The 26,893-nt window shown below is 47.8% G+C and overlaps 1 protein-coding gene across 2 annotated transcripts in view; it reads left to right on the forward strand.

Moving 5' to 3' along the window:
• Window positions 1-26,893, forward strand: part of fbxw7 (F-box and WD repeat domain containing 7) — a gene marked incomplete at its 5' end in the record, with an annotated part of 155,326 nt that overhangs the window by 39,406 nt on the left and 89,027 nt on the right. Inside the window, one exon of one of the 2 annotated variants that reach the window (XM_083692732.1) lies at window positions 14,621-15,412. The exons of the other annotated variant lie outside the window; for it this stretch is intronic. Coding sequence (XP_083548858.1) covers window positions 14,690-15,412 — 723 coding nt within the window. The remainder of the gene's footprint in view (window positions 1-14,620; window positions 15,413-26,893) is intronic. 2 annotated transcript variants of the gene reach the window in all.

Here is a 26,893-nt window from a genome sequence, read left to right on the forward strand (position 1 = left end):
CTTCCTGTTGAATACGGTGCTGAAACACTCCTCTTTAGTATTGTTCTCATATTGGGGGTGATAATCATAATCTTGAGAGGTGATTTTGCCTGATTGTTCCCTGGCTATTTATAGTATGCTGGCATGGTGCCTTAAGCACAACCCCCATTCTCTCAGCTTTCTGCCTCAACCCAGCTCTGCCCCGCCACCACTGCCAGCCTCTTCAACCCCCGACTCCCCCCCCCCCCCCCCCGTTCCTCTCAAGGCCTCCTGGCTTCATCAACCCTGATTACGGATTCACTGATGAGCTGAATGATTTGCTTGTGTCTCTTCGCCCCTGCAGGGGCACTCGGGAAGCCTCTATCTCCAGGCTAATCGGGTTAAACGCATGTGATAAGGTGAGCGTGCAGTCTCCTGTGGGAGGAGGGGTGAGAGGAGGGAGTGAAGAAGGAGAGGTGAGGATAGGGATGTGCTGCTACTGCTGGAAATGTTACCTGCCTCAGGCGGATAGAGGTTTGCATACATGCTTTAAGCATGTATCAAATCTACTCTGTCTGTCTGTCTGTCTGTCTGTCGCTCTCTCTTTCTGTCTCTCTCTCTCCTCTCTCTCTCTCTCTGTCTCTCTCCTCTCTCTCTCTCTGTTTCTCTGTCTCTCTCTCTCTCCTCTGGCTCTCTCTCTCTCCCCCCCTCTCTCTCTCCCCCCCTCTCTCTCCCTCTGTCTCTCTCTCTCCTCTGTCTCTCTCTGTCTCTCTCTCCCCCCATTTTTTGTGCATCTATGTTGCCTCACGGTTGTTAAGCTTTTATCCTAAGTGGTTATTTTCTCTCTGCCGTACACTTTCAAATAGCCAAACCTTTGCCAGGAAGCGTGAAAATCACTCTCATTGTGAGGAGTGCAGGCAATTTTTCAGCAGTTAACTGCTGTTTCTGCATGAAGGTTTTGGTGACCCGCAGAGCATTGACTCATCATTTGCGGCTTGACCGCAGTGGCAGATAATTACCTTTAATAATGCTGTCTGCTCTGCTGCTCAGATGCTATTCCTCCCCCCCCAAAACCCACCCCTCCCACCCCCTCCTTTTCATCCAGCTGTCAATCTGTTTGGATTCGAGTCAAGCGGCTCGGTGCTTCTCATAGCACTCCGACCAAGGGCTGCCTGATTGACAGGCCTCCGGGAGCCACCGTGTCATAAAAGGGCAACACACTTTGATTGGCGAGTCAGTGGATCCGCTCTGAGAGGCTTAATACTGGAGCCACCGGCAGGGGGGGAAGCACAGCGGTGGTGGCAGCAGCAGAGACGTTGACAAGGGCACCATCCACATCGCCTAGCAGCAAACACCCACAGGGAGGGCAAGCAACGAGGAGAGAGAGTGTGGTGTGTGTGTGTGTGTGTGTGTGTGTGCGACTGCCGTAGCAGCAGAAGAGACCTCATCAGCCTGCTGTGGACCAGAACGAGGGGAGCCGGGCAGAGGGAGGGGCCTCGGGAGTAGGCGTGTGTGGATGCTGAGAGGAGAGCTGTGAGGAAGAGAGAAAGAGTGAGAGAGAGAGAGCGAGGGAGGAGGAGGAGGAGGAGGTAGTCACTAGGGGAATGGACAAAGCATCTCTAGCAGCAGACTCGAGCCTCCCCAGAGTGTGCGCGGCAAGGTGAGCAGAGGCCTGTATGACTGACCGTGAAGACGGCAACAGAGCTGACAGACTGACTGGAAGAAAGTATTCCTGGAGCCTGTGGAGCAGCAGCGGAAGCACAGGACCAGGAAGCATCAGGTGTCTGAAGGATCTGAAAGCCAACGCTTGTTCTGAGTACAGCCGAAGAGACGCGAGTACGAACCCGAAGCGACTGTAGCTCGTAAGCTCACCCTGTCCAATTATTTTCCTTGTCATCTGTCCGTTTCTTCTTCTTTTTTTTTCTTCCCCCCCCCCCCCGCCCACCCCCCCCCCCCTCTGGAAGAGCGAGTCGTCCACTAATGGGCACATCGATGTGTGGCTGTGGCTGCAGCTTCATCTCTTCTCTGATGAAGAGACTGGGCCGCACGGCCTGCTGCTCAGACCTCCTCTCCTGCAGCCAGACCTCCGAGCAGCTGCAGCGCCTGGCCACCGGCTGCCCGCCGTCCCGAAAGGTAACGCGGCCCTCGTCCGTGCAACAGGGCGCCACTCTGGATCTACAGTGGGAAGTGGGACCCTCTGTCCCATGTTCTCGTTGCGTGTGCGTGTGCGTGTGGCTGACGGTGTGAGGTGACAGGGTCTGTTGTACTGTGTGATTCGTCTGATCTAACCTTGCTTTGGTTACCCAAGATTAATTCTCCATTATAAGTCTAAATCTAAAGGAGTGCACTTCAGTAATTGATTATGTAATGGAGCCAGGTGATTTAATGTCTTGCTGCCTTGACAACCGTGGGCTTGCTTTGAACTAGCAGAGCTTTCTTATTGGATGGGGGGAGAGTAATAACCTTGTACAAAGTAATAACCTAGTAATAACCTAACATGATGGCAGTGAACTGGATCACTGTTCTCTTGTCATCTACCCCGATAGCTACAGTATCGGCCTGGTAGCTGATTGTTGTGCTCATGGTTGTTTTGTTGAGTTTGCTGGTATTGACTGAGAAAGCTTCTTCCGATTGGGAGCGGTCTGGCAGTTGGCCATTTTCACTTTGTGTGAGATTGATTCTGTATGCCTCTGGAGAGATTTATGTCCTGATGGAAAGTGTACCACAGTATATAAAAAAATAAAAATTATTTTTGCATGGCCTCTGTTGAATATAATGAAAGGGAATCTGGAGAAGGGTGCACTTGAGGGTTCTTTTCAAAATCATTATCTTATACAGGAGCGAGTGCTGTCATTGAAGTTCTTCAGGGTCTCCTCACTCCAGCTGAAGACAAAACCCTCTGTTACAGAGTTACTTTTTTCAATATAACATTCAAGGAGAAAACAGTTCCCTCCTCTCCTGCAGACTAGGACTCTAGGTTTCAGTTTCCTCCTTTGAGACACCATAGGGCACCATCTTTAAATAGAGATATCGATTAATAGCCTCTGCACTGAAATGTTAGACCCAGGAGGTACGAGAGAGCGTTAAGTACTGTATTTATAGGATTACTGATCTAAAGAAGGCCTCTAATATCGTTGCTGGTGAAATTCATAATTTATAAAGAATAACATCGTCTTTATTTCCACTTTTTTGAGCCTGGCACACCAGACAATGCAGTTGATCACTCAGCGGCATGCGGTTGTGTTGTAGTCTGGCATTTACCTGTCTGACACCATGTCCAACAAGCTCCAAAAACCTATCACCAATGAAACATCAGATCCAAGAAAACAGGGACCATGTAGCTTTAAGATCGGTCGCCCCCTTTCCATTTCCATGTCGTTTTTTTCTAGCGTCTGTCTCTCGTGTATATGAAGCGGGTTCCTGTTGAACGGCTTGAATTGAGTGGGTTTTCTGTCCTCCCTCCCACTCCCCTTTATTAAGGTCACATCACCTGTGATGTATTGCTGCCATTTTAGTGGGGATGTGCTGCTCAGCGCTCCGATTCCCTTTCTTCTGCTTTAAGGAGGTCTGTTGGCCCACTAACCTGCACCCTTGGATAGATATCTCAGACGCTTCATGTACGGCTACCTCAGTGGTGCTCCTGCGACAGATGGTAGTTGTGAAGACGTTTTGAAGTGCTGCCGAAACCCACCAGCAGGTGGTCAGTGTTTGAAGAGATCCGTCCTTCTGTGGTAGAAATGACTGACAGTGCTGATATGTGTTCACTCCTTGTAACAACAAAATAATCACGGAAATTAACATGAGAGAGAGAGAGATTAGTTTGTGATTGCAGAGCCTCACTTAATCGGTTTGCTAGATGGATGGTCTCTCATTTGTGCAAGGAGTTAACCTATCTCCTAGCCTTTATTTGGCCAAACAGATTAGCAGATCAGTTCATTACAGGGAGATGAATAGTGGAAACTGTTTGAATTTCAAGTTATTTTAATGGTGACCAACTTTGTAAATGGCATACTTCTAGCATACTGTTTGTTGTAGTCGTCACACATTCTCTCATGCAACACGCGGGAAATGTTTTAGCGGTAATTTGACATGAATAAGTGCGAGTCGGCTTTGATAATGCAACCTACAGCATGGATTACAGAACAAAGTAAGGATTTTTTTTTTTCACCCGTAAGATATTAGGTTGCTATTAGAACAAAATGGCAACAAGAGGGCTAAATGAATATTCAACGTATTTATAAAAACATTGTGTCGGCTGATCAGCCTCAAACATCAGTTTTTGCAGCTCACACCTGGTGAAACTCGCTTTGTTCCGTGTGCATTTGGCCACCTGGCTGTCTAGAGCTTTGATTCAGCTCAAATCCGACGGGACTCCAGGGGTTGACTCTCGCTCGAATTTCTGCTTATTAAAAAGGTGCAGCTCCCTGGCCAAGATGGGCAGGCGTGCCATTTGGGCATGGCAGGGGTACCCTTTCTCAATGCCAACCCCGAAAACAGTTAGCTTCCAATGCATTAAACAAAGGTTATAATATGTAATCTTAATTTAAAAAATTACCATCGGCCCTGTTGTAGCTTATCTTGCAAATTACGTTTGTAAGGGAGACTAGTGGAATACAATTGCTGTAAGAATAAATGCCTTTGTTTACTTGATTATAGTATTAGAGATTATTATAATTTTATACATAGCATTTTGTTGTATAATAATAATAATAATAATATATTTATCCCATACAGTATGCTGATGTCTTCCCTCCCTACACAGTTAACAACTTCAATGTGTCCATCATTGAGGTAGGCCTACAGTAAGCATATCCATTAGAATTGCTTAAAGATGACCCCTGCTGGTTGTTTTGTGGAGGTGTAATACCCCCAAAAGAACGTGTGAAAATGGCAAATAGACTGCTTTGCCGTTGTTGACAAATTCAGATTGACAGGTTGTTTGTTTGCCTCAACCCTGACATTATTTGAGCTCATCAAGAGAGCTTGGCCTCTTGCTCTGCTAATTAGTTTTGTGACTCCCGAAACCACAGGCTGATGACCTCCTGAAACAATTGCTTGGATTCTCAGCAGGAGAGAAATTTACTGGTGTTCATTCAGTTTTTTTTTATTACAAGTCTCGTCTTGAGGAAAGAATTGGATTTAGGCCTAAACTGCAGTGAAGAGCAGACCCTCTGAGAAGCAGGTGAGAAGTGTTTTCAATTGAGCCGTTTACTAGTTGACCCCTTTCCAAGGCTAATAATCCCTCAGCAGTGTGTAGGTCGCCAGCCTGTCAGACTGAGGGCGTAATAACTATGTGCTAAACATGGGCAGATTGCTGAGGGGGGCAGGCCACTGTTCAGATGTTAGCTAGCAGGCTGGCCAGATGCCTGCTGTGGCAAGATATGGCCATCACACGTTAAAGTGCCTCCTCCACTGGCCACCCCTCATGCCCCATAGAGGACTTGGCTGGCCTGAAGCGGCCCACCATCAGGGACTTTTCCTGGTTGAAGTGCCCCAGAGGAAGGCACAGTGCCTGGCTGAAGTGATGCCCGGGTGTACCACCACAGCTGTGTCTTTGTCTCTGGAGCGCAGACTTGGCACGGCATACAGCAGAAGCTCAAACCCTGTTATCAGCAGCTGCGCTGGGTGCTGTCGGGGCCTGGCTGCCTGAGCACTGCTGGGCACTCACAAGGCCCAGCTATAAACATTCAGACCCATTTATTCTGTGGTTGGGGGGGAAAAGCTTTCGGTTGATAACACGGTACAATGGTGGCTCGTTTTCACGAGGCAATCAAGAAGGATTTTAGCGTGATACCAGCTGGAAGAGCATGTCGTTTCTCAGTCAATGTCCATTAAACAGAGACTGTGAAAGTTAGCGTTATGTTGTGCTGAAAGCCTTGATGTTTTAGCTGTAATGGTGTGCTGGCGATGTTATGTTTTTACTTGGCCACCTCATAAGATGTTCAGTAGCTGCGCCTGTTGTATGTTTAGATGAGAAATTACATTTTTAATCAACATCATTTTCTATTCTGTTCTTTTCCAGTGCTGCTGAAGTTGATGCATTTCATTTTACAAGATGCCAGCAGCTTATTGTTTGTTCGTCATGTTCTCTCACGTCTTCAGTCCTGTTCCTGTAGCAATAACAGCTTGAAACATCTGTTAGGGAGCAAGCTTGTGTTTTTGTGTTTACCCAACAAATTCGTCAATGAAGACAAACGGCGCTGAGTGGGATATTGGCAATGATAAGTATTTATTTTTGCTGCAAATTCCCACTTGTGTAAAATCAATGTCTTAAATTGCATAAGAGACTTTCTGACTTTCCAGAGTTTTGTGCTGACTGAGGTAACTCCTTACAGACTCCACCAATTACGTTGATTATTATTACTACTTATCTACTCTCCAGCGACAAAAAGGGTCTGCTAGCGCAGATTTTGTCTACCATGTCTTTTCCTTTGCCCCATTTGTGCCCCAGCCCCACTCTCCCAGCCACACCTTTGAGCAAGTTGTCACATCTGACAAAGGAAGTCAGTGCCAATGTTGGTTTTTAATCCTTTGCTGCAGACTTGTGACCTCATCTTCCTTGTTTATGAGTAGAGACTCGCTATACCCCCTGGGTTTCTGAGTCACTCTGTTTGCCTCAGGAAAGCCATGTTCACACCTGCCCACCTCCCGTCTTCCCATGGTGATTCTCTGTTGTCCCCATCTTTCCCTCTAACCTTCAACCGGAGTTAAAGCCCTTTTACGTTAAGGCAACTGGTTAAAGTGTACAACCCGCTCATCAGAAACCAGGTCTCACTCTATCCAGTTAGATCACTTTGTTTATTATATCTCTAAAGGCATTGCAGAATGTCACCGGTGTTCTATTCATTCTAGAGCCCGGTCGTGTCAGCCAATCAAGCTGATATTTCATTGCATGCGGGCTCCCTGTGAATGAGAGGCTTGTGTTATTTTGGTAACTTAATGAACCAGAAAGAATTCAGGTCCTCCCTCCCCTGTGATACACTGCATAGCGTCACAGCTTTTCGCGGATATGCTCTCACGCTGTGTGTGTGTGTGTGTGTGCGTGTGCTTGTGCGTGTGTGCGCCACCACTGTGATTTGATTCAACGACAATAACAGCAAACATATTTCATGCAGTGTTTAGGAACCTAATTACGGAACGTCTGTTTTTCCGGTAGAAGGCATGGCGAGTTCAGCTATTCATATCTTTCCTCTGTTGAGCTCACAGCACTGGTCCCAGAGGGAGCCCTGCAATCTGAGATAGGAGCTAATGCTCCCCACCGCAGGCCTGGGGCTGTACAGTAAAGACTAGGAGTGCACAACAAGACCGACTGGCGGTTGCTCTCCTCAAGGTCACAAAGCAATGGAGTTTCACTGAAACAGACACAAAATGGATCCTCTACCGTGTCAATGCCAGTGCAGCTCCACCAAATGCAACAGTGACCTTTTTTGTTTCTCTGTCTCTGCAGTTTAGAGCGAAAGAGTGTGCCAAAAAAATTGCACCTGCATTCGCATTTTTCAGCATGGTAAGTCAGGGACCTCCATTGTGTGATCAGAAGGTGCACTCTTTGGAGCCTTGTTAAAAACATGAAAGTTTTTTTGAAATGAAATAGCTTTTCTTTTCTTTTCCTTAGTCCTTTAGTCCACTTCATCATTCACTATTACATCCAGTGGCTCCAGAGATGATTGCTTAGAGATGTTTCTTAGATGGAACCGTAACCAGGGGAACTACCTGTTTCTTTCTTTTGCTGTCACTGCTTCTTACAGGTGTGTGGGTATCATTCCGAGCGGCTGCAATCTTCCCCAGCCTCAGAAAGCAGACAAATGGCCTGCCACTGTAGGGATCGGCCACAGTCAGAAGTAAAGAAACGACACACGCTGCTTCCTTCTGTAATCTGTCCACATGGATGCTCTAGTCGCCCCCCGTCCCCCCCCATCCCCCTTTACAGCCAGACATCCCATGTTAGTGGGGAGACTTCCGCTGCTGAATTTGAAAGCAGATATCACGTAGTCACCCATTACTGAATTATTGCGCTTCGGGAAACTGGATATGAGGCAAGGTTTTTCCGGCTGTCTCTGGCCTTGCCCTCTTTCTCAGTCTCGCAGACGAACGGATGCTCATCCGGAATATCAATGTGGCCATTTGAATCGAAACACTGCATTGGTGTCTCGTGTCATGCTGGGCAGATGTTGGCGGGTGAGACTACAGCATTGACTACTTTCCTTCTTGGCTTTTCTCCTCCTTTCTTCTCCTCTCGCTAATGTATCAGTGGTGTGTGCGTATGCAATCTATGCACCTTTTAGTAGAACTACAAGGTGAAAAACTTTCCACTAAACTAGTAGCACTTTCTGTCTGAACCAATGCAGCCAGTCTGATGTTAGGTGAGTTTCCATCGCCCATATCGTGGCGATCTGAACAGACATCCCATTCCACCCCTATGGCACTTATTAACCTGAAAAAAGCTGACCAGGCTTGAACATCCTCAAGGCTTCTACTACTCTCATTGGCTTTGCCTCTGCTGTAAATCTGATCAGGTAGTTTGGACACAACTTGGAAAAATCACTCCCTCCCCCTCCCTTCCTTCACTGAGGTAAAAATTATGTCACTGAGTTTGTATATATATATATATATATTGTATATAGGCCTATATCGAGCCTTTGCTGCAGGCTAATTGGACAAATACATAGCCTGTACGATGTATTGCTTCTTTGTTTTTGACCTGTAGTGCTCTATATTAATTGTCACAGATGATTACAGACAACACATTGCGTTGGAAGTCTCTGTTGGTCTAGAAGAAGAGATTTTGGTTTTCAGTGAGGTCATTGGTGTGACTGTGTGTGGCCAGTGGTGCAGTGAAGAGCCAGACAGACAGGTAGCCGTATCGAAACACTCGGTGAGTTGCTTAGTGACAACTGCCTACGCCACTAGAGAGAAAGACATCCAGTCCTCCCCCCCACTTCCATCACAGACCCTGACAGCAGGGAACATACACAGCCGACATTACAGACGCAGCCTGACCACTGGCAGATAACCTTGGTGAATGAAGATGAGAAGAGTCTCCCTCACATCCTTCAATCCTCTGATGCAGAATGCCTGGGGCCTTTGCTCTCTTCTCTTCCAAGGCCTCTGTCGGTCGGTTCAGGAGTGACTGAGGTGGGTGAAACCTGTACCTAGACTTACTCATCATAAGACAGTGAGATATTTTGCCTGCTGGAGACCTGCATCGGGTTCTCACTGTGTTGTGCATAGGATATACTTTGTCCCTAGAGTGAAATTTGTGAGGAATGTAATCAAACAGAATGACTGGTCAAGTTGTCAGCTCCATCACTGCAAGAAGAAGGTCTAGAGTGCTCACATCCACACACACACACACACACACACACACACACTTTTACACTCATAGTCTTTATCTCTCTCACTGTCTTGGTAGATGGTAGCATGTTGATGTCTTTCTTTCTATTTTCCCAACCTTCGGTTGGGGGAGGAGTGCCAGGCCACGATGCCTCCAAGTCAGTGTCTGTGCTCCCTCATTCACAGAGTAATAACGCTAATTGAGTTTTGAACCGGCACCAGCACAGCAGTGCCAGGTTAGCTGAAGCTGGAGCTGAATAACTTATTCCGAGAGGGAGTTAATAAACCGTCACAGATTGTACATGTACAGACCGTAGACGTTCTAGTTCACACAGTAGCTCTTCAACATCCATTGTTACTTCACCAATGTCTCTTTTTTCGACACGTAATCAGTCATTGGAAATTAATGGGTGGCCTGGGGTGGTCCAGTGGTCCAGCACCGTGGCCTGGGGTGGTCCAGTGGTCCAGCACCGTGGCCTGGGGTTGGTCCAGTGGTCAAGCACAGCGGCCTACTGTGCACACACATGCCCGTGTCGGCATGGGTTCGAATCCGGCCCATGCCCTGCTGACATGTCCTCTCCTCCTTACTTTCCTGTCTCTCTCCACTGTCTCTATCCAATAATAAAAAAGTATATATAGACTACTGCAAAAAAGAAAAAAAGAAAAAAGGAAATGAATTAAGATAATGAAATGAAGAAAAAACTTCCTTCCTGGATACGGTCATTTCCCACGCCCTACCAGGGAAGTCATGCAGCCCTGGGGCCAAGCAGCCCTGGGGGCATGCAGCGCTGGGGGCATGCAGCGCTGGGGGCACCGAGGGTGTGGTGCAGTGGAGGGGATGATGGGGTATAAGGGACAGGGACCCATGCCGGATGCACCACCCGGGACATATTTATAGTCATTAGCCTGAGAGAGAAAGTGGGGGTGGAAGAGGAAGGAAGGATTGCCAAAGGAATTGGAGTAAGTGAGAGAGAGAGAGAGTGAGTGAGTGATGGATAATCTCACAATCAGAATGAGACTACTGTTTTAAGCAACCTAAGTATTTCTTCGTTCCCTGACAACTCAGTGGAAGAGGTGTATGTGTGCGTGTCATCCATACCCACTCGATTTATGATTCATAGTAGTCCTCTGTGACTCGCAGTATTTCTGGTAAAGGAACTCCCCACGATGTGCCAGACTGATGCAGCTGGAACCATGCTAAAATTTATTTTACTGCCATCACCATTTTCCTACTGAGCAGGTGCCTTGACGTTTAAGCAAGCACATTTCAGAGCTTTTTTCTTATTTGTACAGCTGCACATACACAAGAGCGGGGGTGTTAAGCTTGTTTTGGTCACGGACCACATTGGACCAAATACAACCTCGTGCTGGCCAGAAAAAAATAATCAATTTCTTTGTAAAACCAAAAGAATTTCCGCTGCTGTGCGCCTCATGTTATTACAATACTCTATATTACTATACTAATTTAATTAATACTATTTACTATAATAGCCTACACTCAACGCCTCATCCATAGAGTTCAATATTAGTGTTACAGTAGCCTACTCAGATTGAATGTCTTATTTTCAAGATGGGTTCATCTGTGGGCATCTGAAGGTTGGAACTAAAAGTAGACCAATATACGTATGAGTCCATTCCAATCAATAATAAGAAACTATAGACAGATATAGACTTTATTTTTTTAATTATTTTTATTTTTTAAGTGCCATTAATAGCTGTAAGGAGTACAGAAATCAGGGTAGGGGGAGGTAGGGATTACAAAATGAAATACAAAAGAAGACATTATGCAAGCAATGCTTTCTACAGTAACTTAATTGCCTTGTCTTCCGGCAATTAACGTATTGTGGAGAGCCTTGCTTGCATTATTAGTCGTCTTTTTTTATTATTATTATTTTTTTTTTCATTTTGTAATCCCTACCTCCCTTTCCCATCTGTTTTTTTAGTTTCGCGCAAATCACCCGTGGGCCTGATTGGACCACTCGGCAGGCCATTGACACCCCTGCACCAGAGCAAGTCATCTAAAGCCCAGAGCCACAAGAGCCCAATAGCTTAGTGCCATACCTGGAATTAATATCAGTTCCAACCACCCGGTCACTTACTAATCCATTTCTTTTATCACTTCACAAAGGCCTACGTACTTCCCTACCCACGTCTCTTTCATTTGAGGCTGTTTTGAAGACTGAGCAGAGGAGACCTTGTTTGATGATTTCAACCTTGGCCAACCTGGAGGGGTTCCTGCAGAATGTTTAATCAACCTCCAATTAGTGTAGGGTTGAATATTTCCACCGCTTTCCAAGCGCTTTGCTTCTAAGCGTAAGCGCTTTGATTAAAGGCTTTTCCAACAAATGGGGGGGTTAATGTTACTGCTAATTAGACGGCCCAATCAAGAGGCAGAGACGCACTGAGGGAAAGTGGACCAATATTTTGACAAAGTGCTGCTATTGCTGCTTTAAAGAAAAACTCAGCTGCTTTTTCTATGACCCGCCTCTGGTCTTATTTAGGATTATGAAAGCGTTCTCAATTTTGTATGTTTTGGCTCTAATCTGCGGGACCAAAAACCTGTTGTGAACAGATTGCTAATCTGCCAAAGGGCAGGAATTACAGAACAGTGGATAATCTTGGGTTGCTGCATGGCTGCAGCACAGTCACAGCTGGAGGGAGTGAATTAAAGCAGTGGCTTGGGGAGATGGTTGTTGTGTACCTGTTGGTAGTCATGAGGACACGCTGAGCACACAGTTGCAGGACAGTGTTATCCCGCCCTGCAGGAAGGTCATTGGTGCATTGTGACAGCTGTCTTCTCTGGGTGTATATGTACTGGTTGAAAGGGTATTGTGAATGAGATGATTACATTCTAGACACACACACAGTCATTCTCTCTTTCATTCTCTCGCACGCATGCATGCACACACACACACGCTCTCGCTCACACACACACACACGCTCTCGCACGCACGCACGCTCACACACCTGCTCACACACACACACACACACACCCTCTGTCTGGTTTTCTTTCCTGAGGTGCCATTGTGTTCTTGTCACCTTTGTGTGGAACACATTCTTGTTATCCTGTTATTTGAGACCACAGCCAATTCCTTCGAGGTCTTCTCCCGGGCCCTGGTTGAGGTGGTTAGTATTGGCTTCAGACCTGTTCCTTAGTCTGATTTATCATTTCCCCTGGTCTAACAGTGCCCTCTCTCATAACTGCTGCCCCTTATCACCTTTACTCTTTACCTGACCTCACTGGCAGTTGTCCTGTTATCCTTAATCCCCTGTGGTAGTAATAATCCGTCGAGGCTGATATCGTGTTGAAGTCGTCCCTTGTTGATGAATTGGAGTTAAGCATGGCTCTTTACAGGTACGCCCTCTGCTGACGCTTTCCCCAAACTGCACACTGATGGTTCCTCTCTACAGAGTTACAGCATTGGTATGGGGCCTCAACCTCGATGCCATATAAAGTTTTTTTTTTTTAAACTATGCAATTAGATTTTACACTCATTTGACTGTCACATATACCCTATGAATACACATTGGCTTCTAAGTCCGTATTCCAGCAGAGTTAATTGCTTGTCGTGTGAAACCAGTCCGACATGCATACAGGATGTAGCCTACTTCATCAACAGAGCTTCTGTCACTGATAACTACGCAGTCATTGAAGTTGTTTTCAGATCGACGACTCCTGGAATTCACAGGCCTGTGTCTATTCCTGCTCTAACAGAGTTCATTTGATGTCACTTTGGAGCCCGTCCAGCCTCTGAAACTGTCATCTTTCGCAGGGAATTAGTGACAAAATGTTGCAGGCATCAAAAGAAAGGGGTCTGGCATGTAGGCCATGTTATTTTCCACTGTGCGTGTGCGTGTGCGTGTGCGTGCGCATGCGTGCATTTCGCAAGAAACCGCCACTGCAGAGTGATGAAAATTATTTCAAACTGTGATTCAATCAGTTTGCGTGGCTGGATAAGGTGAATGTGTCGTGCTCAAGGCTATTGTGTCACACGCTGTCGTTTGTCTGTCTAGGGGGTTTATGTAACTGATAACTGAGAGAGTTCTCACTTGGCCTACACCCCCCCCCCCCCCCCCCCTCCCTCTCATCTAACCCTCAGCAGCCATCAGCCCCACCAGCCCATCAATCACCGCTAATGAGCTAACTGCATATTCATACTCTTTAGCCACATGCAGTGTAGCCCTGGAGAAGGTTATTATGAATTTAAACAGACCAAACATAATTGGTACCTTGATGCCTCGGCTTCAGAGTGGATTCTGTGTGGTGTCGTTAGATCAGTCACTACTGTGGGTCTCTGGTGTTATGATTATCTCCTCAGTAGCAAAGATGGAAATGCACTCAAATGAAGGCGTTTTTTTATTTTTTTATATCCTCATGCCCTCATGCTTAGATTCAGTCACAGGTTCTCTTAAATATTGCTTACATAAATGTATGGACCAGTCTGTCTTGACTCGCAATGTTTGCCTAGAGAAGATCTGGAACAAAGTCTTCCTCAGGGTTAGGTATCCTTTCATATTTATTTATTATTCGAGAATCGGCGGATTTAATATCAGTGGAACAGTGGCCTCAGAAGATAAACATCTCAAATGTAAAATTGCTGGACGTTTGTTCCGCACAATGTTCCGAAGTCGGCTTTCCAACTGCCCAATGGTTAAGAACAGTCATTGGACTGGATACTCGCCTGTTTGAGCCAGGAATTCGCCTTCATATTTGACAGATGGGCTGTGTTTATTGGCTGTGTCAGAGGCTGGAATACCAGTAGCTTGCAGGGCTTGCCTGTCTGTCTGTGTAACAGCCTAGCCTAGTTACTGTGGAACTTCCAAGGCCAATGCTGTGTGATCCAAAGCCAAAGCTCTTTATTGTCTCCCCGAAAATTCTGTTGTGCGTCTCCCTGCACAAATGCTAATGTCCATTGTTTTATTTCTCAGACATGAATAAAAGATGAAGAGGGTTATTCCCACTTTCTTTCGGTGAGCGTCAGCAATAGAGAGGTGGTTGTGTGTGTGTGTGTGTGTGTGTGTGTGTGTGCGTGTCTGTGTGTATGAAAGACGGATAACTCTAATAACATCTTCTCTTCTCTCTCCCCCTCTCTCCCTCTCCCTCTGTGTTTCTCTCTCTCTCTCCCCCTCTCTCCCTCTGTGTTTCTCTCTCTCTCTCTCCCCCTCTCTCCCCTCTCCCTCTGTGTTTCTCTCTCTCTCTCTCCCCCTCTCTCCCTCTCCCTCTGTTTCTCTCTCTCTCTCTCCCCCTCTCTCCTTCTCTCTCTGTCTCTGTGTTTCTCTCTCTCTCTCCCCCTCTCTCCCTCTCTCTCTGTCTCTGTGTTGTTCTCTGCAGAATGCCAAGCCCTTCTCCTCCTCAGATAGCCTAGCGAAGGTCCAGGAGGTAGCAAGCTGGCTTTTGGAAATGAACCAGGATCTGCTGTCGGGGGGCAGCAGGCGGAGACGGGGGGCTCCCGGTGGTCCGGCAGCGCGAGGTAACGCCTCCTCCTCGGCCCGGACGCCCCAGCAGGCGGGCGAGGAGGGCGACGAAGAGGAGCACATGAACCGGGTGGTGGAGGAGGAAGAGCAGCAGCATCAGCAACAGGAGAGAGTGCAGCCTGACCCCGAGGCTAGTGAAGGAGAGAGGAGGGAGGAAGAACCATGGGCCCCCAGGGTGTCAGCAGCCAGCAACATCCCACAGGGAGACGAGGAAGAGGAGGAGGAGGAAGAGGAGGAAGGAGGCCCCCCCAACGAAGTGAACGGAGGCGCAAAAGGAGCCCGGTGGATGTGGGAGGAGGAGCAGCGGCGACGGCGGCAGCAGGAGGAAGAGGAGGAAGAGGAGGAGGAGGAAGAGGAGAACAACAACAGCGGCAGCCAGCAAGGAGAGGAGGGGGAGGAGAGGACAGAGGGAAGGGAGCGAGGGAGGGAGGACGGGGAGGAGGAAGAGGAGGACGAGGACGAGGAGGAGATGGACCAGGACAGTGATGACTTTGAGCATTCGGAGGAGAGCGGGAGGGAGGAGGAAGAGGAGGAGGAGGAGGGGGAGGAAGGCCTCCATTCGCCCTGCCAAAGGAACAATGTTGTCCCCAACAACAACCTGGGCCCGTCCTCGGGTCGCCAACACCAAAGCTCACCCATCAAGAAGAAGGTAAGAACTGACCTGAGGCCTGTTGTTTGTGATGCTCTGTGAGGTCAGAAGGTAAGAACTGACCTGAGGCCTGTTGTTTGTGATGCTCTGTGAGGTCATAGAAACTAACACGATGCTCCATTGAAAGTGAAGAGGATAATTAAGCAATAAGGATCAGCATTTTACGCTTGCATATTTGACATTTAGCAGACGCTTCTATCCAAAGCGACTTACATCAGCAAGTCAGTCCACAGTCATTTACACATACAGTTATACACACACACACACACACACACACACGCACACACACACAATAGTGCATGTACACTTCCCAAAGAAGATTGAGGTAAGCAGCGCAGAGTATGGTGGACCAACGTTTCCACACCACACGTTTCTGATTGGGAGCTACACCTCGCAGCCATGTGATTGGCTGAAATCAAATGATGATTTTTCTCAGTAAATTCACTCCCACTAAGGCCAGGATTGAGTCGTTGATATTCCAGGCTTGCATGTGCTGGATGCTACCGCCTGGGGACGAGGTTAGAGTATGTCTTACATCTTACAGGCAGATCTGTGCTAATGACACACAGTCACATCGCATGATTTATAAGCCGTTCCCTCAAGATATGAAATGAGCAGCTGACGGTGACAATCACATCGATGATGCTTGCCATCATCACAGTAGGGCAAAGATAAAACGCTGCTCTATTTCTAAAGCAATAGCTCCCTCTAGTGGGCAAAAGAAGCGACTGCACACCACTATGAGTTTAACGCTGAGAAAGATCTATTCACCGCTCGCTGACACTGGGAAAGAGCAATCATGAAAACGACAAATGACTTAGCCTTGAAATATGATGAATCTACTTCACCAGCCTTGAACCATTGTCTGTCAGTTTGTGTACAACTGTGATATACTGGGGGTGTCGATACAGTGGCACATGTACAGTGTATCTGAGACACAGGCTGCCATATGTTGAGGTGTGTCCTAGTCAGGACTTCTGCTCAGTGGGTTTCTGGAGGCAGCGGACTCTATTTAGAGTCTAACTCTAGATGGATGTAAAGCTTAAGTTAACTTAAGCTTGTGCTAATGATAACTGGCGAGAGATGTTTGGAGCTGTGTGTGTGTGTGTGTGTGTGTGTGTGTGTGTGTGTGTGTGTGTGTGTGTGTGTGTGTGTGTGTGTGTGTGTGTGTGTGTGTGTGTGTGTGTGTGTGTGTGTGTGTGTGTGTGTGTGTGTGTGACTGAAGCTGAGCTACATTTGGACATTAAATAGTATCAGGTTTATTGCCCGCCCCATCACCTGACAGCAGAAATATTACCCATATTGTGAAATAGACTTATTTAAAGATCTGTTATGTTTTCACATCGTAGGTCAGAACTAATACACCACTTTTAGTTTTGCATTGTTGAAGGGTTGAAAAAACTTTTCGTAGGTGTTGAAATTGATGGTGATTGTGATGATGATGATGATGGTGGTTTACCAAGGACAGCTCAGTGCCCAGCGGTCCTTACCGTCCAGAACGTCCGTAGCTCGCTGATGTCCGCCGGCTGACCTCGTTGTCAACACCGTGACCCTGTGCGTTTGAGGGAGCGCTCCGCGCTGCTCCCCTCCCGTCACTCAGCCGCCTCGTGAAGGGAACGCTATTCTGTCGCCGTGTGAATCGTTCTTTAATTAGTCCTGAAGATAATTAACGACAGGAAAGAGACAAACGCGTCCCGCATGGCGGCCTTGCTCCGACGTGGCCCTCCGATTAGAGCGCCGTGAAGGACGGACAGAGGCCCCCCTTTACCCCCCTTTACCCATCCTTGGACAACAAAGAGGCCAGCAGACCATTTTATTGGACTTGATTTATCACCACAGGGACGTGTGTGTGGTGTGGTGTGTGTGGTGTCTGTGTGTGTGCGGTTGTGCGTGTCTGTCTGTGGGTTGCGTGTATGTGTGTGTGTGGTTGCGTGTATGTGTTCTGTGTGTGTGTGTGCGGTTGTGCGTGTCTGTCTGTGGTTGCGTGTATGTGTGTGTGTGGTTGCGTGTATGTGTTCTGTGTGTGTGTGTGTGTGTGTTTGTGTGCGTGTGCGTGTCTGTCTGTGGTTGTGTGTATGTGTGTGTGTGGTTGCGTGTATGTGTTCTGTGTGTGTGTTGTGTGTGTGTGTTACATTAGGCCGGTCCCTTGTGCCCTCGGTTAACCCTGGAATGTGTCTATACTGCTGAGCCATGTGGCTTCCCCTTTTGCATGTGTGTTGGGGGGCCGTCAGCTGGTGAACGCCACGGCCGTGAAATGTGCCTCCTGTTCTCTTTCACCCTCCCTCAGTCAGCCTCTCCTGTGTGTGAGAGAGAGAGAGAGAGAGAGAGAGAGAGAGAAGGGTAACTGAGAGGGAGGGAGAGCCAGCAGTGTGTGCTACATATCATTCTTATCCAAGCACTCCACAGGCGGTGGAGCTTTGTTCCACACTTGTCAAAAAGCGAGAAGTGGCCTCACCCACCGTAAGCGTCGAGGACTGCTCCTTAGCCACAGTTAGCTCCTGCAATGGGAAACCGCACCATGAAGAAGGTGGCTTTGCTGCTGGTGAGTGATTGTGTGTGTCAGTGTTTTGAGTGTGTTTGTGTTCTAAGGTTATCTATCTCTCTCTCTGGGCTTGTTCACTCTCGAAAGACATGAACATAGCTGTCAGTCTAGTTTCCTGTGTGCTGCTCCCCTTCTGACACTGCTTGCTGATAGAAGCCCTCACAGGACAGCTGAATGAGTGTGTGCGTGTGCGTGCGTGCGTGCGTGTCCATCCACAGTTTGTTCGAAGATGATTTACAACATGATATCTGTTAGGGTTTGATGTCGTGTGAGTGAATAATCATTCAAGTGTTTTTTTCGGGTGGGTTGTGATGAAAAGGATAAAGATGTAGGTCACACAGCAGAAGATAGTATGCTGTTATACATTATGAATTGCTTAGTTATTGCATAATATTTCAGTGATTTGTAATGCCACAAATGGCATGAGGAAGTTGAGTAAGGATGTTCACCATGCTGGAAATCAAAATGGCAATGTGGCAATAAAAGGATCTGGTATCTCAACTAGCATGCAATTACCGAAAGAAAGAGCACTGTCAGATAACTCTGACCGCATTATGGATGTCTTTTTAAAGAGGCGAGAAATGTAACAGAATCGGTAATTGGAATTCCCCAACGGTGACCAGCAGAGCAGCTCTGGTCCGGCTGACTCAGTCACAAATGCCCCTGTGTGGTGTGTGGTGTGGTGTGCGTGGTGTGGTGTGCGTGGTGTGGTGTGTGTGGTGTGCGTGTGGTGTTGTGTGCGTGTGTGGTGTGTGTGTGTGTGTGTGTGTGTGTGTGTGGTGCGTGTGTGTGCGCGCACGCCCCTCACTTATTGTTTTCAAAGAAAAATAAATCCTTGCCACGGTTGAGTGATGAAAGAGCCAAACACACAAAGACCCCAAATTCCCACGGACTGACAAACCAGCCGTGACCTCTTGACCTCTTTCTCCCTGTCTCAGCCCGACCCCAAGGTCGCATCTGTGTCTCCAACCACAGCAGCGCCACAAAAACCCCTCGCTTTGATGTCGGCTTCTCCTTTTAGAGAGTTAGGCTGCTGAGGGAATAGGGTTGATTTTATTCAACAGCGTCTGAGTGAAACGTAGCTTTTCAGTCGTGTCCTTGATTTTGGATATGCCCTCCCTCCCTGCCTCGGATCTAATCATGGACATCAGTTCACACTGTAGTACCAGAAAGACTGGATGGATTTTCTTTTATATTGTGAGATCACTATGCAGATGCGTTCCTTGAGGACAGTGACTATTGGGTTTACAGAGCGTTGTTTCGTGCATATCAAGTGTGTTTTCCGTCGTTGCGTGTTGATGCGGTGTGTTTGGCATGCGGGTCCTGTTGCACGGCTTCGGGGGGCGATGGTAATTCATACTCTGAGGTCGTTATCAGGAATACCAAGTCAGGATTAAATTATCCGAAAGCCAAACAGACATTCTGTATAAATAAGGGAGTGGATTTCTCTCTCTCCAACTGAGCGCTCTTGTTTGGAGTTGATTGCCACAGGTTAGGGTTAGGGGTTGGGGTTACAGTTAGGGTCTGGCCGTTGATGTTTTCAGTCTGTTGTATTGCCTTTTATAGTGGTAGACGGTCTGACATACGTGTTCACAGCTGGACTCGGGGTTAAAACAAGCAAGGGGAAAGGTGAGGCGGGGTTAAAACAAGCAAGGGGAAAGATGACGGAGTCTGTTATGCGATGAAAACATGGCAGTGTTTCGTAGTGAGGGGGTGTGTGTGTGTATACTGTGTGTGTGTATGTATACTGTGAGTGTATGTATACTGTGTGAGTGTGTGTCCTGTCCTGTCCCGCCTGTCTAGTGTGTGTGTGTGTGTGTGTGTGTGTGTGTGTGTGTGTGTATACTGTGTGAGTGTGTGTCCTGTCCTGTCCCGCCTGTCTAGTGTGTGTGTGTGTGTGTGTGTGTTTATACTGTGTGTGTGTTTCATAGAGCTGGTCAAACACTGTATGAGGTGTGAGAGTGACTCAGTCGAAGTGTTGTGAGCAGGAGTGGGGATGTAGACACATTCCTGTATTAAAGGCCTGAGAGGGGAAGAGGAGGAGGAGGAGGAGGAGTGGGAGGAGGAATGTGTGAGTAAGCTCTTCTGGCTGGCACGTCTTGGAGGACAGATGGTGGCTGTCTCTTTGAGCTACAGGTGCTGTGGGCCCGGGTTACCAGACCTCCAGAATTAGACCCGTTCACTCATCCTCCTCTTACTCACCCCCCCCCCCCCCCCCCCCCAGGCCTCAGGCCAAGTTCCTCTTATGGTTCATGGGAGGGAAAGCATTCACATACTTCCAGTCAACGCTCTGGGTCATGTTTCTACAAGGTGGAGTGAACTCTTGGGTTTAACCTCTTGCAAAATACGGTGCTCCCCGTAAGTAACGGGACAGTGAAGTATTTGCTTGTCTTTTTTGGCTTTGTATACGATACTTTTGGTGCCCTGAAATTGTATGCAAAGTGTTGTCAGTTCTAAATAGTGAAACCAGTACACCAATATCATCAAATAAAAACTGACAATCTCTACTTTCACCTCAGAGTAATTGTTTGATTTCAAATTCAAACTTTTGGAGTGTCGAGTGAAAAGAAGAAACACATTCTTCCCTGTCCCATTACTTAAGGGGCGCACTGTAGTTCCTGGCACTGGTTCACGACCCAACCCACACTGTAGTTCCTAGCACTGGTTCACGACCCAACCCACACTGTAGTTCCTAGCACTGGTTCACGACCCAACCCACATGCCAGGCGTTAACATTATGTTCAATACTGTGGACCTGCTATGAAAAACAGTCGTACAGATTTCACTTTTTTTTTCCAAGCAGTGAAAATGTCACGCCGTCAAGTCAAGTGCTGAATGTACACCTGGATGTATAGAGTGTAGATTTGGCCTCTGTCCATCTGTCTGGTAAGCTGGCTGTCTGTAATTTCCTCTGCGCTATGTGGTGAAAAGGTGGGCAAGATGTCATGGTGAATGACAGGCTATAAACGGTCCCTTTCTGAACTGGCCTACTAAATAAGGGTATGTGCATTATGAACACTATAGACAGACATGTACAGAAGAGCAGTAGTATATAGTATAAGAGCAGTGTGTACAAGTGGAGATACAGTATGTACAGTTTATAGGAATGCTAAAGCAGTATATGAGGTAGCATATGAGGTCATTACATGAGTGCTCTGGCAGCTATTATCCCAACAGCGTTCCAATAGTCTTTCCTCTATTCCTTCTCAATCCACATTGGAAGGGAGTATCAAAGGGGACTTCGGATGTCCTCCTCCAATGCGGGAGGATGCCAGGAAAGAGGTCGGGTTATTGGCTCCTGTGTTTCCTCGTGTTCAGTCAGTGTCAAGCGCGAGTCAAACAAGCAACTCACAGGGAATGGGGTTGGTCTTAGAAGGGAATGGGGTTGGTCTTAGAAGGGAATGGGGTTGGTCTTAGAAGGGAATGGGGTTGGTCTTAGAAGGGAATGGGGTTGGTCTTAGAAGGGAATGGGGTTGGTCTTAGAAGGGAATGGGGTTGGTCTTAGAAGGGAATGGGGTTGGTCTTAGAAGGGAATGGGGTTGGTCTTAGAAGGGAATGGGGTTGGTCTTAGAAGTAATTCCTGCACCCTTCAGCACTCTTGACTTCCTGTGCAGTGAACCACTGAGTCCTCATCATGACTGACCTACCTAAGAGGTAAAGAGCTGTCGCGCAAGGCTAGTGCAAGCTAGAATCACTCAGCCTCAAGGGTTGTTTCTTGGAAAAGATGAGTGACGTCTCTTATCTTGAAATAAAGCCGGCTGCCTCTACCTTCCCTGGCACCGTAACGACATTACGGACATGACAGGAAACAGACAGTTGATGTGAAATATGCACGTTTATCTCCTGTGTGATGTTATTGCCACATCTGCCCCCCGCCCCCCCGGATAAAGAACCCCACGTTAACCATCTGGGCTGGCAGATTAGACAGGCGGCCGGTCCGACGGCCTGTGTGTGGAGAGAGCCTTGTGTCTGCCGACGTGTGGATGTCCTTTAACTCATCTAATCCGGGGGACAATGGGGGGGTGTCACAGCCCTTTCGGAGCACATCTGAACAAATGGAAGCCGCTGTTGGTGATCTGATCTCCCGGCTGGGCCACACCTCTGTGAGCACTAGTCTGGCTTGCATGTGTCTGCATTTCTATGTGGATGGGATGTGTGTGTGTGTGTGTGGGGACAGGGAAGAGGGGGGGGTGGGTGTTCATTGTGTGCATCTGTGTGTATTCATGTCTGTTTGTGTGTTTTGTATGTTGCATTGTTCAGTTCCATTCTGGACCTGGAGCCCCTCCAGACAATGCTGCTGCCGGCCAGTAATGCCAAGGACCTTCCGGTAGCAGGATGCCTGCAGGGTGAGGCGAGGCCCGCCTTTTTATATACCCCTGTGCATGGCATCTGCCCGGACGCATTGGGGGCATGCAAGGGCAAGTGCAGTACATGGAGGTACGCTCTGTGACGGATGGCAGAAATGTTTGGGTGTGTACGCTTTCGGAGTGGCAGTCAGACAAGGCGTAGCTCATCGGAGAAATGTTCTTGGTCAGAACCGACTCGGTCTGACCATTCACTAATAGGGGTTTTACAATACAGCATCCAGGTGATCTCCGGAACTATGGCATTTGTTAAAGTTGTTTGGTTGTTGTGCGCCACGAGTAATGAGAGGCTACATTGTTTTCTAATGGGAGTTTGTAGTTTTCTAAGCCGCCCAGACAAACACGTTCACTTCTTATCATCCCACTGTTGGAGTTGCATTAAAACTGAAGGAGGGTAAACAATTTGAATAATTAATGCCTTGTGTAAGAATGCCCATAGGGGGCCGTCCTCCACGAAGTATAGCAACATCTGTTTATAAACAGTCTGTCCTCCTAATTACCGCTAAATCATGAGTTGTTTTGCAAAGACCGTTATACATCTAGTTTGTTTGCGTATTTGTTTTGGGAATTTCTGCTCAAGCAGTTAATACTCTTAACCCTCAGAGTTAGTCAACATTAGTTTGTCTTCTTTTTCCCTTTCTTTAATCACTGCTCGACTGTGCAGATAATACTAAACAAAAGGAATACCGTTCTGGAATAAGACAAATGAGATTTTGATCATGAGGCAGCTGTGGGCCCCTGATGTCTCTTGATGTGGTGCTCTTGTGGAATGTTGGAGCAAGCCTGACGTCAGTGAATCAAAGCGTAGCCTCACCGCTGACTGAGAAACTGGGCTTACTTTCACCCGGATCGTTCCACTTTCTTTGTGATGGTGTTGCTCAGTTTTGTCAATGAAACCAGAACCCACCCCTATTGTCTCAGTCCACAGGGCAGGCCAGATGTCCCTGGTGACGGGCTGGGCTGCAGAGTTGTGATAAGGCCTCCTGGGGCCAGCATGCGTGGCTGTGTCACTGACACCTCCACTGGGTGAATAGAGCATTGACCCTCCAGGCTCAATGGAGCTAGAGGAGGCTGGATCCTGGCCGGAAACACTAGTCTGCAACACCCACGCCTGACAAACAGACACACATGGCTTGTAACGGCTGCAAGTGTTGCCTTTCGGCTCAGAGAGTAGATTGTACGACCGATGCCAGTCTCTCCAGTGCGACAGAGGCGGGGGAAAAAACGTCTGTAAATCAATCGAGGAACTTTGTGACGATCAGAGAAGAGCTCTGTCACACTATAGACTCACCACACAATGAGTGACTGGCATCTGCTGTGTGTGTGTGTGTGTGTGTGTGTGTGTGTGTGTGAATACCTGCCGTGCAGTTGCTAAAATAGACACCCGTCTGTTTCTCTCTGGTCTTATTCCCTGACAGGTAACGCTAGGCATCCTACAGTATGTTTCCATTTGCAGCACTTGCATCAGGAGAAGAACAAAGAGCCTGTAAATATTTGGGAGTTTGTTTAATCATTAAGTGGCTTAGAAGCACTCAACAAAGTATGATTATTTTATAGTTTTACCACAGAATTAAGGTAATACTGCACAGTGCAGTGTGTCCTTTGTTAAACGATGAAAAGGAATACACTTGCAGTCATTATATCAATCAAGTCAAGTTCTTCTGTCTCCAACGTCAACAAAGGCATAAGCCCTCAAAACTTCTCTGGTTCTGGTACTCTAGAGGCGTACAGGGGCCTGATCCTGGTTCTGGTACTCCTGGTTGTCCCCCAGGTGCGGTGAGGCCAACATGGGCTGCTCCTGCTCCGTGCCCAGCCTAGTTGCCCAGCCATTCGACCCCCATCTGGTGGCTTTGCAGCCATGAGCAGGCACTTCACAGACAGGGGGATGAATATTTCATAGCAGCCTAATTAAGTATGCCTACTTCTGAAGACACGCCGCTGTTCTCCAGAGCCAAGCTCCGGCTTCAAGGCTACGCTGTGTTGTTGTTGTTTTTCTGATGATGCAGCTCTGTATATCCTCGTTGCGCTCTTTAAGCCACAGTGATTCAGAGCTTCTGGTTCTGGAGCAACCAGCATTCTCGAAGCATAGAAGACCGGAGATGATTTTGTGTCGTCTTGAGTTTTAGGAGTGCTTGAGCTGTGTTCAAGCTTCGAACAGAACAAGAACATGGATACGGTCTGGAGGTCCGTAAACCGGTCTCGTCGCATGGTTGGGGAATAAAGTTGATCTAATCCAAAACCGTTTTCAAGCCCCTAACCTCACCCCAGTTGTGTTTGTTTTGACTCCTGGAGGTCTTTGCTGAGTATGGGGTAGCACTGACCCCTAGAGGTCATCGCGGAAGGCTCTGCCTGCCAGCCAGGCTGGAGGGACAGCTGAGTGTGAACCGTGTTGGGAGGCCTGTCTTCCAGGGCTGCTGGCCTTTACCCGCCTGTCTCAGGAATGTGCCAGCCTGTTGATCTACATCTGCCAGGAATACTTTGAGGATTGCTGAGGAAAACCTGGGATTGGTTGGGAGACATTTCACTCTTGATTTCCTTTTTCTTTTTTTTTCACGAGAACTGTTGGTTGAATTTTAAACAAGGTAGTCAGCCGCTGAAATACAGTGCCCTGTGTAAGTAATGGGACAGTGAAGCATTTTTTTCTCGTTTTGGATAATTATTTGGTACATTGGTTTCACTATTCAGAAATTACAAGCCTTTTTAGACTCCCTATTTTAGGCCACCAATAGTGACAACCTCATAGTCGTTGTTTTATTTTAAATCCAAACTTTTGGAGTGCAGAGACAAAAGAAGAGAAAATTGTTTCACTGTCCCATTATTTATGCACAGCACTGTATGTCATCTTTCTTGTTGATGCTAAATATTGAACTTTCAGACGTGTGACCAGACAAATGGCTTCTGGTTATTTGTCGGCCAGTTGCTTAATACAAAGTTTTCTCCGAGTTCACCAGAGAGCCAATAAGTGGTGGAGGCCTCAAGGAATGATTTGAATATCGCTCAATTAGGTTCAAACTTTGGGAGTGTCTATGCCATGGTACTTGTGCTGGGGATTTAGATTTATATATTTATTAGGGAATTTATTTTGGCAGTTTGGGCGAGAAACTGGAACCTCGTTAGGCTAATGATTCTCCCGTCACTAATGATGCAGGGTAGCCCAGTTTGGGGATGTCAGTGTTGTTTCTCTCATTTCTACAGGCAGAGCTACTTCCTACTTCTGGCCCTCCTTCACCCCCCCCCCCCCCCAATGAAGTTGCCATGTAACCGGGGTGACCCAGGCACCATGTCTGGGTGCTCAGCTGTGGGACGGGGGGGGTGCCAGCGCCAGCGCCAGCTTACCTTCGGTTCTCCTAAGTGGGTTGATCAACAAGGTTTTGTGTTCATCCGGATGAAGTTACAATCCTTTATCTGTTGAACGTGTAGGCCCTACCCTTGAGCAGTCCTGTTAACTCTCAGCCTTTCCCCAGCCTTTTAACACTTCCAGAGGCTGGCTTGTTCCTCTCCCACCTTCATCCTTCCCCATTACCTTTAATTAACTGTGCTGCTGCTGCCGCTGAGGCCGGATGGCGTAGGTGGAGGTTCCCACACACCGGCTCATCTGCTCTGGGGACACGGATTCCGCACAGAGCCAAAGACATGAAGGTCAAACGCTCCCCTCCACCCACCTGAAGGCAAATACCAAATACATCATCATCGCCATCATCATCACCACCACCACCACCATCATCACCACCGCCACCGCACTGCCGTTCTCATGGAAACCCGGCCGGTCCGGAAACATGGCAGAGACATAGCGGGAGCATTCTGCTGGCTCTAGTTAACTGGAGCTGGGCTCAGTGGTGTTACTCCTGTATAGAGGGCATGGGGAGGAAGCGCTGCTGTATCCCCACCATCTTAACTGATTGGACCCCTGCTGCTGTGTGGGTGTGATGATATCTCCACACAAGGTCTCTATGACTACCCTGTTTGCTGATAGCTGTGTGGTCTGGACGTGACAGCTCGTGTTCCCTGACCGCCTCTCTCTCTCTCTCTCTCTCTCTCTCTCTCTTCTCTTTCTCCCTCCTCTCCCTCTCTCTCTCACACTCTCAGTCCTGCCCCCCAGAGCCCCCCCCCCCCATCTCATCGCCTCTCCTAAGGCTGGATGTTGTAATAAAAGTCCTGGCCCTGGTAACAGTTACCATGCGAATCCCATAATTCCCCCTGTACCAGTACACTCCCTAAACCCTCCATGAGAAGACACCTAAGAGGAAGTCTCAAGCAGAGACTCAGGAACAAGCTTCCTGTTCCAGAAAAACTCTCTCTAAGCCTGTATTACACTGTCATAGCTCAGCCAAAGGATGCAGCCTGCAATACAGAGGAGCCTGATGCAGTTGGTCCTCTCTCCACCAGAGGGAGCCAATGGTCTGGCTGGCGGACCTCATGGCCCCCAAGCTGCGGCTGCCTGCTGCAGCTGTACCTCCAGAGCTGCGTCCCAGGCTTTACTCACTAATCAGCTATTTCCCATCTGCCGTGGGCACTGGCCCAGCCTCCTCATCCAGCTGTGTGTGTGTGTGTGTGTGTGTGTGTGTGTGTGTGTGT

Source organism: Argentina silus (genome assembly GCF_951799395.1).
Source record: "Argentina silus genome assembly, chromosome: 21".
NCBI classification, from domain to species: domain Eukaryota; kingdom Metazoa; phylum Chordata; class Actinopteri; order Argentiniformes; family Argentinidae; genus Argentina; species Argentina silus.